An 18846-nucleotide genomic window follows, 5' to 3' on the forward strand; every position below is an offset into this window, starting at 1 on the left:
TTTTTTTGCTTATTTTGTTATACATCTATAGGCCTACGTTACCGTTAGATTAGGCCGTTACCTAATCTAGGTTTTTAAGAGTATTAGGATTAAAAGTTATATTTTAGCCTCTTAATTTTGCTTCATACACCATATATTCAAGTGGCCTCCCTCTACATTGAGGACTGCTGTTTTGACGGATTTGGTTACAAAGGGATTTCCAAAACGTTAAACATCCCAAGGAGCACTGTGCAAGCGATCATATTGAAATGGTCTCAGGTCTATTCCTCCATGCCTGAGGAAGAAACCTGAGATGTCTTGAAAGCTTGCTTTATAACATATTTTATTTTAGTTAGCCATTAAAAGGTAGTATCACAACTACAAAATTTTAATTTTGTTTCTCACTGAGAGCAATCAATCATTTTCAACTGGCTAACACGGTACTAAAACCTTTTGCTTGTAATTGACCATACAGGGACATGGTCTGATCATACCACATCTCCTGGGCCGGGGAGGACACAAAGGAGAGTATAGAGATAGCACAGCATGGGATCACTAATCATTCTTTAAAAAGGTAAAACATTTTTTAAAAACATACAGGGAAATGTTTTACCTCACAAAAAGAATCAGCTGCGATACCATACTGTAATCTCTGTGTTCGCTCGTTTGCGTCCTCTCCTGCTCAGAAGAAGTGGCATGATGAGACCATGTCACTGTACGGTCAGACACAGCTATTACACAGTACATAACAGAAACACAAATATAAGATTATCCCAGCACAGGAACATTATTTTTTTTTTTTAAACACATTGAATTGTGGAAATTATTATTTCAAGATTATTGATTTAAATGAACTTCAAATTTAAATTTTGTGAGAAAATCCCTTTTAAGTTTTAAAAAGGGATTACATTGATGGCCTACCCTTAGGATAGGTCATCAATGTCTGATCGGCTGGCGACTGACTCCTGGATGATCAGCTTTCTCAATACCGGCGGTGGCAGCAGGAAATGTTCAGTTCTGGAGCTGCCCAGTCTTCTGATAGCGGCAGGATACTGCACATCCTCCTCCCATTCCAATCAATAGGAGGCAGATGTGCAGCACCCAGCCGCTATAATTTGAAGGGCCCGCTCCAAAACGGAGCATTTCCAGGCCACTGCTACCGCCACCGGGACCAAGAACAGATGATCGGCAGAGGTGTGGGGTATCAGACCTCGAGTAATCAGATATTGATTACCTATCCTAAGGATAAGCCATCAATGTAAAAAGTAGTTGCCAACCTCAATATTAGAGACAGGCTAGGATTGTCCTGCGTGCACAATGTCACAGTGGGATGGCTTATGCTTTTTTTGATAAAAATAGCATTAAACCAAGTGCCCCATGTTATTTACCGTATTTTTCAGACTATAAGACACATCTGACCATAAGACGCACCCTGGTTTTAGAGGAGGAAAATAGGAAAATAAAATTTTAAGCAAAAAATGTGGTCATGACACACTTATGGGGCGAGGATCTGCTGCTGACACTGTTATGGGGGTAATATCCCCAAATTTTCTGCTAAGGTACCCCATGCTGCTATATACTGCCATATGCCCATAGCCTGCATCCATCCTGCTATATGGCCCCATCCATCCTGCTATATGGCCCCATCCATCCTGCTATATGGCCCCATCCATCCTGCTATATGGCATGTATCCTGTATCACTCAAAAAAAAAAAAAAAATTTATACTCACCTTTCCTCGCTCCCTGCAGCATCGCTCCTCCCCCAGTCTGTGGCGGCAGCAGCACTGCTGACCTGTGTGGAGCAGTCACCGTTCCCCTGCAGCCCCTCGATCTCCTCCTGTCTTCCGGTCAGCTGACCTGCGTGACTAGAAGTGCGCACAGTGATGACGTCATCGCTGTGCTCACCGCTTGCTACACAGATCAGCTGACCGGCAGACAGGAGATCGCAGTGCTGCAGGGGAATGGTGACGGGTGAGTGTACTGATTCACTGCCCCCGGCGCTAACCTGTGTGGAGCCGTTCCCCTGCAGCATCGCGATGTCCTCCTGTCTGCCAGCTGGTGTGTGTGGGGAGCGCGCACAGGGATGACGTCATCTCTGTGCTCACCGCTCACTACACAGATCAGCTGGCCGGCAGACAGGATGAGATCGCGGTGCTGCAGGGGAACGGTGACGGATGAGTGTACCGTACTTATTCACTGCCCCCCGCACTGATAGTGCATGGGGGGGCAGTGAATACAGCCGCACATGATCACTCCAGGCTGTAGTTGCAGGGGTGATCACGGCCGGCTGTTTAATATGCGCGCACCCCCCGCCCATCATTCCACCCACCTGTCAGCGCTGGCTTCAGCGCTGAGAAATGGGTGGGATGATGGGCGTGCATATGTAATGAGCAGGCCCACGTGGTCACAGCAGGCTGCTACAGCCTGCTCGTGCCGCCGATGACCCGCTCCACCCCAGCACCCTCATTCCCGGCCGCAGCCCTATATTCAGACCATAAGACGCACCCCCTACTTCCCCCCAACATTTGGGGGGAAAAAGTGAGTCTTATGTTCCGAAAAATACGGTACATGTTCTATACCAACTACTTTGGTTTTGCGTTAGGTAATCTCAGCCTTCTTCCGGCATGCAGCCCCTTACATGTTATTTGCAAAGTCAGAACTTAGTGTATTTATTCCAATACATTTGAGTGAAGACAAGCCCACAGCTTCCTCTAGGCCCTGCGTCATAGGTGGTATACGGCATCTAGAAGGTGCAGACTTGTGCGGTGAGAAGTGTATGTAGCTCCATGTTTCTGGTGCATAATAGTATCCGACTGACAGCTGCCCCTAAGCATTTACATTTATCCACATACACTACCTAAAAGAATAGATATGGCTAGATTCCGCCATATAAAATCATTATGTGCCACATGGAATACAATCCAGAAATGCAATTACCTTCTTTACTGGATAGGTGAAATGACTGGGAACGGATAAGAGGAAATGTGGTTCTTCTCTTCAGATTCATATCATCGTAGGAGGAAAAACACCTAAAGAAAAAACACGAGAGGATATTTACTGGGCTGGAGATCAGTGTGCTGCTCGGATATGTACAATATTGCTATTATATGTTCCCTCTACACTGTAAAGCGCTGTGGAATATGTTGATGCTATAGAAAGAAGGGAATTTTGTTTACTTACCGTAAATTCCTTTTCTTCTAGCTCCTATTGGGAGACCCAGACAATTGGGTGTATAGCTTCTGCCTCCGGAGGCCACACAAAGTATTACACTTTAAAAAGTGTAACCCCTCCCCTCTGCCTATACACCCTCCCGTGCATCACGGGCCCATCAGTTTTGGTGCCAAAGCAGGAAGGAGGAAACTATATAAATTGGTCTAAGGTAAATTCAATCCGAAGGATGTTCGGAGAACTGAAACCATGAACCAAAAGAACAATTCAACATGAACAACATGTATACACAAAAGAACAACAGCCCGAAGGGAACAGGGGCGGGTGCTGGGTCTCCCAATAGGAGCTAGAAGAAAAGGAATTTACGGTAAGTAAACAAAATTCCCTTCTTTGTCGCTCCATTGGGAGACCCAGACAATTGGGATGTCCAAAAGCAATCCCTGGGTGGGTAAAAGAATACCTCGATAAAAAGAGCCGAAAAACGGCCCCCTCTTACAGGTGGGCAACCGCCGCCTGAAGGACTCGCCTACCTAGGCTGGCATCTGCCGCAGCATAGGCATGCACCTGATAGTGTTTCGTGAAAGTGTTTCGTGAAAGTGTTTCGTGAAAGTGTTTCGTGAAAGTGTTTCGTGAAAGTGTGCAGACTCGACCAGGTAGCCGCCTGACACACCTGCTGAGCCGTAGCCTGGTGCCGCCATGCCCAGGATGTACCTACGGCTCTGATAGAATGGGCTTTCAGCCCTAAAGGAATCGGAAGTCCAGAAGAGCGGTAGGCTTCAAGAATCAGTTCCTTGATCCACCGAGCCAAGGTTGACTTGGAAGCCTGCGACCCCTTACGCTGGCCAGCGACAAGGACAAAGAGCGCATCAGAACGGCGCAGGGGCGCCGTGCGCGAAATGTAGAGCCGGAGTGCTCTCACGAGATCTAACAAGTGCAAATCCTTTTCACATTGGTGAACTGGATGAGGGTCAAAAGAAGGTAAGGAGATATCCTGATTGAGATGAAAATGAGATACCACCTTAGGTAGAAATTCCGAGACCGGACGCAGAACCACCTTATCCTGGTGAAACACCAGGAAGGGGGCTTTGCATGACAGTGCTGCTAGCTCAGACACTCTCTGAAGTGATGTGACTGCCACTAGGAAGGCCACCTTCTGCGAAAGGCGTGATAGAGATAACCCTGAGGACGCTAAGAGCCAGGACTCAATGGCCACACAGTTAGGTTGAGGGCCGCAGAATTCAGATGGAAAAATGGCCCTTGAGACAGCATATCTGGTCGGTCTGGGAGTGCCCACGGTTGACCCACCGTGAGGTGCCACATATCCGGGTACCACGACCTCCTCGGCCAGTCCGGAGCGACGAGGATGGCGCGGCGGCAGACGGACCTGATCTTGCGTAAAACTCTGGGCAGCAGTGCCAGAGGAGGAAATACATAAGGCAGTCGAAACTGCGCCTGAACTAATGCGTCCGCCGCCAGCGCTCTGTGCTGGTGGTTGATGCACGCGACCGCCGTGGCGTTGTCCGACTGTATTCGGATCTGCCTGCCGTCCAGCCACCTCTGGAACGCCTTTAGGGCTAGATACACTGCCCTCATCTCCAGAACATTGATCTGAAGGGAGGACTCTGTCGGAGTCCAGGCTCTCTGAGCCCTGTGGTGGAGGAAGACCGCTTCCCACCCTGACAGACTCGCGTCCGTCGTGACCACCGCCCAGGATGGGGGCCGGACGGATTTTCCCTTCGACAAAGAAGTGGGAGGAAGCCACCACTGAAGAGAGGTTTTGGCTGTCAGTGAAAGAGACATTCCTGTCTAGGGACGTCGACCTCCTGTCCCATTTGCGGAGAATGTCCCATTGAGTTGGACGCAGATGAAACTGCGCAAAGGGAACTGGCTCCATTGCTGCCACCATCTTCCCTAGGAAGTGCATGAGACGTCTCAAGGGGTGTGACTGGACCCGAATGAGAGAGTGCACCCCTGTCTGCAGCGAACGCTGTTTGTCCAGCATAAGCTTCACTATCGCTGAGAGAGTATGAAACTCCATCCCGAGGTAAGTCAGCGAATGGGTCGGTGTCAATTTTGAGTTTGGGAAATTGATGATCCACCCGAACCTCTGGAGAGTGTCCAGAGCAATGGTCAGGCAGTGTTGACATGCCACCCGGGAGGATGCCTTGACTAGGAGATCGCCTAAGAGATCACCGATTGGCCCTGAGAGTGTAGGACCGCCACCACTGATGCCGTCACCTTGGTGAAGACCCGTGGGGCCGTCGCCAGGCCGAAAGACAGGAAGCGTTGATGCTCTGGTGCAATCGGCACATGGAGATAAGCATCCCTGATGTCGACTGATGCTATGAAGTCTCCTTAGGACATCGAGACGATGACAGAGCGGAGAGATTCCATCCGGAATAGTCTTGACGTGTCCGCTGAGCAGTTTGAGGTCCAGAACGGGACGGAATGATCTGTCCCTTTTTGGCACCCCGAACAAGTTGGAGTAAACACCGCGACCACGTTCTTGAAGGGGAACGGGGATCACAACTCCTTCTGCCTTCAGAGTGTTCGCCGCCTGAAAAAGTGCATCGGCTCGCTCGTGCGGCGGAGATGATCTGAAGAAACGAGTCGGAGGACGAGAGCTGAGCTCTATCCTGTAACCGTGAGACAGAATGTCTCTCACCCCTCGGTCTTGGACATGTGGCCCCCAGGCGTCGCAAAAGTGGGAGAGCCTGCCACCGACCGAGGATGCGGTTTGGTGATGCCGAAAGTCATGAGGAGGCCGCCTTCGAGACGGTTGCTCCGGCGGTCTTTGTAGGACGTGACTTAGACCGCCATGCAGAAGAGTCCTTCTGGCCCTTCTCTGACCTGTTGGACGTGGAGGAACGGGACTTGGCTGAGGGCCGAAAGGACCGAAACCTCGATTGTATTTTTCGTTGCTGAGGTCTGTTTGGTTTGGACTGGGGTAAGGAAGAGTCCTTTCCCTTGGATTGTTTAATAATTTCGTCCAATTGCTCGCCAAACAAACGGTCGCCAGAAAATGGCAAACCGGTTAAGAACTTCTTGGAAGCAGAGTCTGCATTCCATTCGCGTAGCCACATGGCCCTGCGAACTGCCACCGAATTGGCGGATGCTACCGCTGTACGGCTCGCAGAGTCCAGGACGGCGTTCATGGCGTAGGACGAGAAGGCTGACGCCTGAGAAGTCAAAAGACACAACTTGCGGAGCAGAGGTACGTGTGACCGCATTAATCTCAGACAGACAGGCTGAGATAGCTTGGAGTGCCCACACGGTTGCAAGGCCGGAGCAAAAGACGCGCCTATGGCTTCATAGATGGATTTCATCAGGAGCTCTATTTGCCTGTCAGTGGCATCCTTGAGCGATGAACCATCTGCCACTGCTACTACGGATCTAGCCGCCAGTCTAGAGACTGGAGGATCTACCTTGGGACACTGAACCCAACCCTTAACTATGTCAGGGGGGAAAGGGTAACGTGTGTCATTAAGGCGCTTAGTAAAGCGCTTGTCCGGAAATGCTCTGTGCTTCTGGACAGCATCTCTGAAGTTAGAGTGATGGAAAAACGCACTCCGTGTACGTTTGGGAAACCTAAACTGGTGTTTCTCCTGCTGCGAAGCCGACTCCTCTATAGGTGGAGTTGGGGGAGAAAGATCTAGCACCTGGTTGATAGACGCTATAAGGTCATTTACTATGGCGTCCCCTTCAGGTGTATCCAGAATGAGAGCAACGTCAGGATCAGAGCCCTGAGCTGCGACCTCCGCTTCATCCTCCAGAGAGTCCTCATGCTGAGACCCCGAACCGCGTGATGAAGTCGGGGAAGGTTCCTAGCAAGCCCGCTTAGCCTGTCTGAGGCTGCGGTCCGTGTCGGAGTTCTCACCGTGGGATCTGGGTGCCACCCCAGGAGCCCTTTGCTGTACCGACCGAGAGGGGCCTGGGGGCGATGAACTCACAGTGCCCTAGCCCTGTGTTACCGGTCTGGACTGCCAAGCTTCTAGTATCTTAGCCGACCATCTGTCCATAGACTGAGCCATGGAATGTGAGGCGACTCAGAGTTTCTCAGTGAAAAATGTAAACTCTGTCCCTTCCATCTGTGCAGTGGAAACCGGCGGTACCACCTGAGCCGAGGGTCCCACCAGTGCCGGAGGCTCCGGCTGAGTGAGTGCCACGGGGGCCGAGCATTGTCACAATGAGGGTAGGTGGAACCTGCAGGTAACATAGCCGCACAAGAGGTACAGGTTGCAAAATAAGCCTGTGCCTTGGCCCCCTTGCTTTCTGCGGACGACATGCTGTTGTCTCCTCTTAGAGATATAGCCAAAAGCAAATAATGCTGCCGAATAGAGAAAATATATACAAAATATATATAAATATATATATACACTTCTGTACCCAAGGGGGCCAGCACCTGACAACTGGTGTGGCTTACCAACCGCCCCAAGCGGTGGTGCGTCCACCAGATTCCCTGCCTGGGACTCCCAGAGCTGCGGAGCCCGTTCTGAAATCCCCCACCGGCAGCAGTGATTATAACAATGGCTGCCAGCGTTCTGAGGGGAGGATGGAGCCGTGGGCGTGCCTAATAAAGTGCGGGAAACTAGTGCCCCACAGTGCTCAGTGAGGGGGGGAGGAGGATACCAAAGCATGCTCCAGCCCTCACTGCCGACGTCCAGTCGGCCGTCCCGCCCCCACCCCTGACTGGCAGGCCCGGGGGCGGGAGTATATGGTACTAGGCCGCAAAAGCCGGGGACTAAAGTTAAAAGCGCGGTCGGCGCGGTAGTCCCGGTCTCACAAACCACACAGGAGCCGCTGCGGCGTCTGCAACACAGGCGCTGCATGCCCCGTCCCTCAGGGGACACAGAGTACCTTATGGATGCAGGGCCCTGTCCCTGATGATATCCAGGCTCCTGTCCGTCAGATTCCCCCAGGGGCTGCAAATGGAGCTCGGTCCCAGTGAATGGTGACCGGTTAGGATCCCACTTCTCCCAGAGCCTCTAAGGGATGGGGAAGGAAAACGGCATGTGGGCTCCAGCCTCTGTACCCGCAATGGATACCTCGACCTTAACAGCACCGCCGACTTAGTGGGGTGAGAAGGGAGCATGCCGGGGGCCCCGTGGGGGTCCTCTTTTCTTCCATCCGATATAATCAGCAGCTGCTGCTGACTAAAATGTGGAGCTCGTTTGCATGTGTGCCTCCTTCAACACAAAGCTAAAAACTGATGGGCCCGTGATGCACGGGAGGGTGTATAGGCAGAGGGGAGGGGTTACACTTTTTAAAGTGTAATACTTTGTGTGGCCTCCGGAGGCAGTAGCTATACACCCAATTGTCTGGGTCTCCCAATGGAGCGACAAAAAAATGACATTATACTACCACTGCTACTATATAGATGCAATCACATCACAACACATACACCACACGTATAGTACACACTGGCCTCGGCGTACGGCCGGGCCATCTTACGTCCAGGACATACCTGGGTAAATACTGCTACACATGGATTCCTAGAAGCTACAATGCTCAGTTGTCATGATCTTGAGCGTCTCCTCAGAATGAAAAAAGTAATACTTAAAGGAAATCCAGGCAAAATAAATAACATTTCTGAAATGTCTCAGGATCTTGAGAAAAGACACCCAGGACCTCAGGGCAATGCTCAGAAATGCTTATTATAAAGCCATGGGCGCAGGGTCAGAACTCGGAAACTACGCTGTAAAGTTTAGTAACATCAATGGCAGAAGATGAAAATGATTCCACGAATTATTATCCTGATTTTATTCTGGATTAATGACTAAGGAATAAGATTTTAGCGTTATATGGACACCTTGGCAGCTTTTTTTTTTCTCTTTTTAATACACACATAAATGCATTCATTTTGGGATACAAATTTTTGCAATAGGGTTTCATTAAACACTGTGTAACCTTTGGCTTTCACAGACTCTTTGCAGCCAGTAATTTACATGGGAACAGTGATTTCATCATGAATTCATCAGTAAGCTCTTCTGATGGAGCGTTTGGGACCCTTTCTGGCTGCAGTCATGCTTCCACGTGGGGTCTTTTTTCCTCGGACTCGGCACACGGACCCCCATAGTTTCACTGATCCATCCACACCAGTTTTAAAAACAGATCTGTGTCTCCAGTCTGAGACTCACAGCGAGTCCTATTCTCATCTGCTGTGCAGATCAGACTGGACCGGATCCACGAGAACCAATTTTGCACTTCATTGTGCTATCCGAAATTCATCTTTCTTTAACTGATCCAAAGAATAAAAAAAAAAAAAAAGTAATTGGCTACTCAACGTTCAGAAACTCAGCTACACTAAAAAGAAAAAATAAACCCAAAAGCCTAGGATGACACCTGACCTGAGAAATTAAAAAAAAAAAAAAAAAATGCAGTCTGTTTCTCAAATGGATGCGAGTGTTAGCCTCATCTGCCTTTTTCTGAACTCTGCACTGATTTAGGACCACATTCGCATTCAGCCTAACTTTGAAGTGGTCTGTGGCCAAGAGGAGCTTAAAGAAAAAAAAAAGCTAAGAGTTACAGACGCCCCATCTGAATCCGCTCACCGATGGATTCTCTTCTTACTCTGTCTGCAGCCAGCATAGCAAAAAGACAGTCAATAGGAGACAAAAAAAAACAAAAAAAACAGTTAAAGGGAATCTGTCACCAGGTTTTTGCTCCCCCATCTGAGAGCAGCATAATGTAGAGACAGAGCCATGATTCCAGCAATGTGTCACTTACTGAGCTGTTTGCTGTCATTTTGGTAAAATCAATGTTTTCTCTGCTGCAGATCCAGCAGTTATACAGAGCTCATGAATATACTGGACTACCTGGCATCACGCCAAGTAGTCCTGTAATGATAATCTACTGCTGTTTAAACAATGATTTCATCAAAACTACACTAAGCAGCTCAGTAAGTCACACATTGCTGGAATCAGGATCTCTGTCCCTACGTTATGCTGCGCTCAGATTAGGTGGCAAAAACCATGGTGACCGATTCCCTTTAAGGAAGCCAAATTGCAAAAATTATTTTTAACCCAAAATGCATGAAAAAAAAAAAAAAGAAAAAGCAACATTGATCTGCGTGCTGTCTGTTTTTTTCAGAGACAGCCTTGGGATCAAAAATACACTTGTGTGAACCCAACCAAACAGTCTAGACCGAGTTGTGCAAACCAAAATGGAGATCTGGACAGAAGCTACAATGCGTGAACGTGAGCCAAATCCAGTATAGTAATAAATAAAAATTAAACCGTGCGGCTCTTAAGAATCAGTTACTGTGAAGTCTCGAAACGTTTTGGTGGCACCCAAGGGCTCTAACGTTTTCTTTTGAAACTGATCAGACTTCACTAATGTGATGTTCTCACTGGATTTTATTAGAATATCAACTTGATTTACCCTTTGGTTCAATAAACCATAAATATTTCATTATTTTCTAAAGAAATTAAAAGCGTTAGTTTGGGAAAGTTTCAGGTTTCTTCTTGAAGCCCAATATTCATGTCCAAATGAGCAGTTCTTAACATGGACTAACACTAGGGTTACTTACGCTATAACGCCGGGTGTGAGCTCAGAGGGAAAATTAAAGAGAAAAAAACCTTGATACTTCTGTAAGTGCAGAGGTGCGCTCGTCCGCCATCACATGCAGGACACGTTACATATCCATTTATACCGGCATTTACAGCTCACATTTTCCAGCCATCCTTTATTCCCTCCTTACAGTTATTACCAGACTCACCTTTTAGGACTTGGGTAATTATTGCTTTTAGGGATTTTAGACAAGTCGTCGTCATTGAACTGAGACAGGTTTCTACAGCGAATGCAAATAAATAAGGCCAAACCGATGCAAATGATCAGGGAGATGACCACGTAACTGTGCTGATCGGATACCTGAGGTACAAGAAGGAAGACATGTCACATACTAGAAATAAGAACACAAAGCAGAAGGGTTTCAGCCAACAGTGTAGATAATATTCAGCAGATGTATCATGGGGTCTGGTCTCCATTTCTAAATGGATTAAGCACACTAGGTTAAATGCCTTGTCCTGGTGAAAGAAGGACAGTTGGGGTGTGACACCTAGGATCCGCACCTAATGGGCACACAAGAAACTTATCACAAGGTCGGGCGCCCAAACACCACCCCATTCATTCTCTACAGGACTGCTGGAGAAAACCAAGTGCAGCGCTCAGCAGCCCCATAGAGAATGACTGGAGCTGAGGTCAAGCATGTCCATTGCTGTTTCAGTCTAACAGATAGAATTGCCCCATTCTGCTGGTCGGTGACGGTCCTGGGACCCCACAGATCAGTAAGCTATCACCTGTGGAGGACTTGTTTTCTCAGGAGGACCAGTTTTAATGCTAGGTGGTTCCAGAGATTTCTACTGAACCGATTAGATGTCCAATGCGTAAGGAGCCACCTGACAAGACTGGATATCCAAAATGTACGGGCCCAATGAAGTTCAGACATGGCACATAGAATTTTAAAAGAAGCTTTATTTACATATGGGACAGAACCCATCCAATGGCAAATGTGCCTTGAATGGCGTGGGGTTCCTGACCGCTGCAGTCAATCTCAACTCTAAGATGAGCAGAAATTAAACAGCATTGCTTAATATTCTGGTAGAGGCCACTGATGGGTCCTTTGCTGGATGAATGGAGTTTAAAGAGGTTGTGCAATACTTTAACAATGATGGCCTGTCCTTAGGAAAGGTCATCAATGTCTGATCAGTGGGTGGGGGGTTGGGACACCCTGCACTCCCAGTGATCAGCTGTTCCCAGTGTCAGCATTGGCCAGAATTGTTCTGTTCCAGAACTGCCCAGCAAAGGCAATGGATGCCCAGCACAAGGGGTGAATGTCCAGCACAAGGGGGGTTTGGCTGCCCAGCACCCGGCCACTGTAGAGCTGTCGGAGCTATGCTATGAAGTTCTCGCCACTGCTGCCGACACCAAGAACGGCTGATCGCCGGGAATGCAGGATGTCCCATCCCCCATTGATCAGACATTGATGACTTCTCCTAAGGACAGGCCATCGTTGTTCAAGTATTACAGAAGCACTTTAAACTCCATTCCTACAGCAGAGGACCCACGAGTGACCCAGAACATTAAACAATGCTGTCGAATTTCTGGTCATCTGACCCCTAAGGATTGAGGACTGCCGGCAGCAGATAGGAACCCAACAACATTGAAGGCACATTTGTCATTGGATAGGTTCGGTCCCATACGAACAAAGTTTCATTTCAAAATCCATGTGCCATGTCTGAACATCATTGGGCCCATACATTTTGGATCTTCTGTCAGGAGGCCTCCTTACACATTAGATGTCCAATTTGCTGGGAGCCGAACAAAAACTAAATGATTGCGTTGGGTCTGCATACACGTTCAGATGTAATCTACCATGTAGATTGGGGCACAGACTTCATTCTCACCTCCCTCTTTAGCTCAGTGACGGTGGTGGACAGGTTGGAGACGAGCTGGGTCATGTTGAGGAGCTGAGCCTGGAGCAGCTGAATGGATTCTGTTTGACGTTGATCCTGTGAAAAACATTTCACAATCTTGAATATATAAATAGTAATGCAGTTCTGTATAAGGAACAAGGATTTTCGTTCTTACACAGCGTGCTTTGGTTACAAAGGAAGCACTTTTTTTTTTATAAATCACCGTCCATTTAATTTCATATCATATCTGACTTGTAGACAATCTGAATAAATCAAAGTATTATATTTATGGACGTCTTTATTGAGAATGAAATCTAATGACCAAATCAATTCATGTGCCAGATACAGGATCTGCAAGGAGAAGGTGGATTTCAATTCAACTATTAGATATTATTCCAAATACCGTATATACTCTAGTATAAACCGAGTTTTTCAGCCCATTTTTTTATGCTGAAAATGTCCCCCTTCTGTTTATATTCGAGTGAGGCTCCCACAAAAAAATTATTCTCACCTGTCCAACCATTCCTGTGGTGCCCCACTTACCTGCTTATTGTGGACAGCAGGCACATAGAACCCTCGGTGACCGCGGCCGACGCATACTGCACGGGACAGCTGCTGCCATAGGTGTTTTACTACAGATGAATGCTTTGCGCTGCTGCAGTAACTGTAGTACAGCGCCTACGGCAGCGGTGGCCAAGTGCACCGGCCGCGATCATGTGTGTGCCAATGGTCCGCAAGAAGCAGGTAAGAGGGCACCGCAGGAACAGAGGACAGGTGAGAATCATTTTTTGGTGTTCATGTTAACAAAGGCATAACAGGGGACCAAATCCAGAAAAAAAGAGGGGTTTCTTTCAGCTCACATATTCAGTGTTCATATTACTGGCTGTGAGTCCACTTGATACTGGGCGGTGCAGGGAAACAAGACGCCGGGCAGTCCAGGATACTAGTGAGTGGAAGGAGATCCAGCACTCATCCAGATAAAATCAATTTTATTTCAAAAACTCAAAAAACATGGCCCAAAATAAAACAAGGTACTGGCACCAATACACACCGCTTACGTGTTTCAGGCAGTGAGGTCCTTACTCATAGCTATGAATAAGGACCTCACAGTCTGAAACATGCAAGCGGTGTGTATTGGTGCCAGAACCTTGTTTTATTTTGGGCCATGTTTTTTTAATTAATTTTTTAAATAAAAAAAATTGATTTTATCTGGACGAGTGTTGTATCTCCTTCCACTCATAACAGGGGACCAGTATGAGGGCACTACTAAAGGATGAGCACATTACTACAGGGGACAATATGGCCACATTACTATAGGGCAGAAGGATGGAGCACGTTACATTTTATTGGTATATATTTTTATTTCTGACATTTTCCAGTAGCTGCTGCATTTTCCACCCAAGGCTTATCAAGTCCATACGTCTTCCCCAGTATTTTGTGGGAAAATTAAAGGCCTTGGCTTATACGGTAATTTAAAAAAAAAACAAAAAAAAAAACAAAACTTTCTAACAAAGAGGAAATACCAGTCATTTTCATGTTACATTACAGCTTACAGAAGGGTTAAACTTGGGCAGAAAAGGAAACTGACTGCCAAAAATAAAGCAGCTGCAGTTTCTATCATTAACTGTAAAATGTGAAGAATTGATGAATAAATGCAGTAAATGTGTATGATTGGTGTCTGACTAACTTCAAGAACTTCTGACCATTTTAATTAGGATGTGTCAGGGATCAGCTCAATAGGTTTTCGCTTACTAAATATTGCTATGAAACTTCCAGCTGCCGCACATTACCTGTTCTTCTGCTATTCGGGAGGTATTCTGAAGTTTTAATATAGTCTTGTTGAAAGCTCTTTGCATTTCTTCCATTTGTTTTCGATATCTTAAAAAATAAATAAATAAAAAAAAAGATTTTAGGAGATTCTGAAATAATATATATCACTACCAATAGAGTTAAGGCCCAACTTGAAGAGCCTAGAATGAGAGCAATTGTAAGAGCGCTCTTTGCCAGTTTCCAGACCGTGCCAACATGCCAGAACGCTTTTTTTGTTGGGTGACTGGATCATTTATACTGGTAAATAAATCAAATCGCCAGCGCCTCGTCCCATGTAAAGGTGGAAGCGCAACGTACAAACGTGATGCTCTTCGGTTCCCATTATTTTTCGTCAGCCGGTGTAATCCGATCATTAAGTGAGCATCAATAGGCTTATATGTAGTCAAAGAGACTAAAAAAGAGAATTTTGTTTACTTACCGTAAATTCTTTTTCTTATAGTTCCGTATTGGGAGACCCAGACCATGGGTGTATAGCTTCTGCCTCCGGAGGACACACAAAGTACTACACTTAAAAGTGTAGCTCCTCCCTCTGAGCTTATACACCCCCTGGTGAGCCAGTCCCAGCCAGTTTAGTGCAAAAGCTAAAGGAGAATAGCCACCCACAAGTAGAATAGAGCAAGGGACCGGAACAACCGGAGACTCTGTCCACGACAACAGCCAGTGATAACACGCAGAACAAGAAATTGCCAACAGGCAACAGGGAGGGTGCTGGGTCTCCCAATACGGAACTATAAGAAAAAGAATTTACGGTAAGTAAAAAAAAATTCTCTTTTTCTTCATCGTTCCTTTGGGAGACCCAGACCATGGGATGTTCCAAAGCAGTCCCTGGGTGGGAAATAAACAGAAAAACTAAGAAGTAGGCAGAACCTAACTTCACAAGTGGGCGACAGCCGCCTGAAGGATGCGTCTGCCCAAGCTCGCATCTGCCGAAGCATGAGCATGCACTTGGTAGTGCTTCGAGAAGGTATGCAGGCTAGTCCAAGTGGCAGCCTGACAGACTTGTTGAGCTGTAGCCTGGTGCCTAAAAGCCCAAGAGGCACCGACAGCTCTGGTCGAATGTGCCTTGATCCCCGGCGGGGGAGGCACCTGAGTACTCTGGTAGGCGTCCGAAATGGTCAATCTAATCCAACGGGCTAAGGTCGGCTTAGAAGCAGGGAGGCCCTTGTGCCGACCTGTGGTTAGCACAAAAAGAGAGGTGCACCGCCTAAGCGCAGCGGTGCGAGATACATAGATCTGGAGACCCAGCACCAGATCTAGAGTATGCAGCGCTTTTTCAAAGCGATGAACAGGGGCCGGACAGAAGGAAGGTAAGGTAATCTCCTGGTTAAGGTGGAAGGGAGAGACCACCTTAGGAAGAAAGTCCGGAGTCGGACGGAGAACCACCTTGTCTTGATGAAAAACTAAAAAAGGTGACTCCGAGGAGAGCGCAGCCAAATCAGAGACTCTCCTGAGAGAAGTTATGGCAACTAGAAAGGCCACTTTCTGAGAAAGACGATACAAAGAAACCTCCCTAAGAGGCTCAAAAGGGGGTTTCTGCAATACCGTGAGGACCAAGTTAAGGTCCCAGGGATCCAAGGGCCGCCGATAAGGCGGAATGATGTGAGACGCGCCTTGCATGAAGGTGCGGACCTGAGCCAGCCGAGCGAGACGCCGCTGGAACAGTACTGATAGAGCTGAGACTTGTCCCTTGAGAGAGTTGAGGGACAGTCCCAGCTGCAGACCGGACTGTAGAAAAGACAGAAGGGTCGGCAAAGAGAATGGCCAAGGAGGATGGCCGGTAGAGCGATACCAGGACAGGAAAATTTTCCAAGTCCTGTGATAGATCTTAGCGGAGGAAGACTTACGGGCCCGAGTCATAGTGGAGATGACTTCAGGAGGAATACCAGAAGCCGTCAAAATCCAGGACTCAAGAGCCACGCCGTCAATTTGAGGGCCGCAGAATTCGGGCGGAAAAACGGACCTTGCGAGAGTAGGTCTGGACGGTCCGGGAGATGCCACAGCATCTCTACGGACAGTTGGAGCAGGTCCGGATACCAAGCTCGCCTGGGCCAGTCCGGTGCAATGAGGATGACTCGACGGCCCTCCATTCTGATCTTGCGCAGGACTCTGGGCAAGAGAGCTAGAGGGGGAAACACGTAGGACAGACGAAACTGGGACCAGTCTTGAACCAGAGCGTCCGCGGTGAAGGCCTGAGGATCGTGGGAGCGAGCCACGTAAACAGGAACTTTGTTGTTGTGACGGGATGCCATTAGGTCCATGTCCGGAGTGCCCCATTTGCGGCAGATTGACTGAAACACTGCCGGGTGCAGGGACCACTCACCACTGTCCACGCTTTGACGGCTGAGATAATCTGCCTCACAGTTTTCCACGCCTGGGATGTGGACTGCGGATATGGTGGACTTTGAGTCCTCCACCCATTGAAGGATGCGTTGTACCTCCAACATTGCCAGGTGGCTGCGTGTCCCGCCTTGGTGATTGATGTAGGCAACTGCTGTCGCGTTGTCTGACTGGACTCGAATGTGCCTGCCCGCCAACAGGTGGTGAAAAGCTAGGAGAGCTAGAGGCACGGCTCTGGTTTCCAGCACATTGATTGAAAGGGCTGACTCGGACGGAGTCCAAGTGCCCTGCGCTCTGTGGTGGAGACATACCGCTCCCCAGCCGGATAGACTGGCATCCGTGGTGAGAATCACCCAGGACGGGGCCAGGAAGGAGCGCCCTTTGGACAGGGAGAGGGGCCGAAGCCACCACTGAAGAGAGCTCCTGGTCCGTGGCGACAGAGCCACTAACCTGTGTAAGGAGGAAGGCCGCTTGTCCCAACAGCGGAGAATGTCCAGCTGCAGGGGGCGCAGATGGAACTGGGCAAAGGGAACAGCCTCCATGGACGCCACCATTTGACCCAGCACCTGCATCAGGCGCCTGAGGGTATAACGGCGGGGCCTCAGCAGAGAGCGCACCGCTAGATGGAGAGACTGCTGTTTGATTAAGGGCAACTTCACAAGTGCCGGCAAAGTCTCGAACTGCATCCCTAGGTACGTGAGACTCTGGGTCGGAGTCAGAGTGGATTTGGGAAGATTGACAAGCCACCCGAATTGGGCTAGAGTGGCGAGAGTGAGCGAGACACTCCGCTGACAGTCTGCGCTGGATGGAGCCTTGACTAGAAGGTCGTCCAGGTAAGGGAGCACTGCCAACCCCTGGAGGTGCAGAACCGCAATCACTGCTGCCATGACCTTGGTGAATACCCGAGGGGCCGTGGCTAACCCGAAGGGGAGAGCCACGAATTGGAAAAAGAGAATTTTGTTTACTTACCGTAAATTCTTTTTCTTATAGATCCGACATGGGAGACCCAGACCATGGGGTGTATAGCTTCTGCCTCCGGAGGACACACAAAGTACTACACTAAAAGTGTAGCTCCTCCCTCCGAGCATATACACCCCCCGGATGACAAATCCAACCAGTTTAGTGCAAAAGCTGAAGGAGGACATCCACCCATAAGTAGTGATAGAGTAAAACCCGGAATAACCGGAACCTCTGTCTACAACAACAGCCGGTGAAAAACACACGGAACAAGAAAACTGCCAACAGGCAACAGGGAGGGTGCTGGGTCTCCCATGTCGGAACTATAAGAAAAAGAATTTACGGTAAGTAAACAAAATTCTCTTTTTCTTCATCGTTCCTTATGGGAGACCCAGACCATGGGACGTTTCAAAGCAGTCCATGGGTGGGAAATAAACAGAAACTGAGAAGTAGGCAAAACCTAACTTCACAAATGGGCGACAGCCGCCTGAAGGATGCGTCTGCCCAAGCTCGCATCTGCCGAAGCATGAGCATGCACTTGGTAGTGCTTCGAAAAGGTGTGCAGACTAGACCAAGTGGCAGCCTGACAGACCTGCTGAGCCGTAGCCTGGTGCCTGAAAGCCCAAGAGGCACCGACAGCTCTGGTCGAGTGCGCCTTGAACCCCGGCAGGGGAGGCACCTGAGAACATTGGTAGGCATCTGATATGGCCGACCTAATCCAACGAGCTAGGGTCGGTTTAGAAGCCGAAAGACCTTTGCGCTGATCTGTGGTCAGCACAAAAAGAGAGGTGCACCACCTAAGAACGGCGGTGCGTGACACATAGATCCGGAGCGTCCGCACCAAATCGAAAGCATGCAACGCTTTCTCAAAGCGATGCACAGGGGCCGAACAAAGGGAAGACAATGAAATGTCCTGGTTAAGGTGGAAAGGAGACACGACCTTAGGGAGAAAACCCGGAGTCGGACGGAGAACCACCTTGTCTTGGTGAAAAAACCAAAAAGGGTGACTCCGAAGAGAGCACAGTCAAATCAAGAGACTCTCCTGAGAGAAGTTATGCCCACCAGAAAGACCACTTTCTGTGAAAGACGAAACAACGAAACCTCCCTAAGAGGCTCAAAGGGGGGTTTCAGTAAGGCCGTGAGGACCAGATTAAGGTCCCA

The 18846-nt window shown here is 48.5% G+C and overlaps 1 protein-coding gene across 4 annotated transcripts in view; it reads right to left on the reverse strand.

The window, feature by feature from the left end:
• Window positions 1-18846, reverse strand: part of SUCO (SUN domain containing ossification factor) — a 155998-nt gene that overhangs the window by 22212 nt on the left and 114940 nt on the right. For all 4 annotated transcript variants that reach the window (XM_075322227.1, XM_075322228.1, XM_075322229.1 and 1 more), the window contains 4 exons: window positions 14352-14439; window positions 12553-12657; window positions 10866-11017; window positions 2918-3009 (listed from right to left, as the gene is read on the reverse strand). In XM_075322227.1, coding sequence (XP_075178342.1) covers window positions 2918-3009; window positions 10866-11017; window positions 12553-12657; window positions 14352-14439 — 437 coding nt within the window. The remainder of the gene's footprint in view (window positions 1-2917; window positions 3010-10865; window positions 11018-12552; window positions 12658-14351; window positions 14440-18846) is intronic.

This window comes from Anomaloglossus baeobatrachus, chromosome 8, assembly GCF_048569485.1.
Source record: "Anomaloglossus baeobatrachus isolate aAnoBae1 chromosome 8, aAnoBae1.hap1, whole genome shotgun sequence".
NCBI classification, from domain to species: Eukaryota; Metazoa; Chordata; class Amphibia; order Anura; family Aromobatidae; genus Anomaloglossus; species Anomaloglossus baeobatrachus.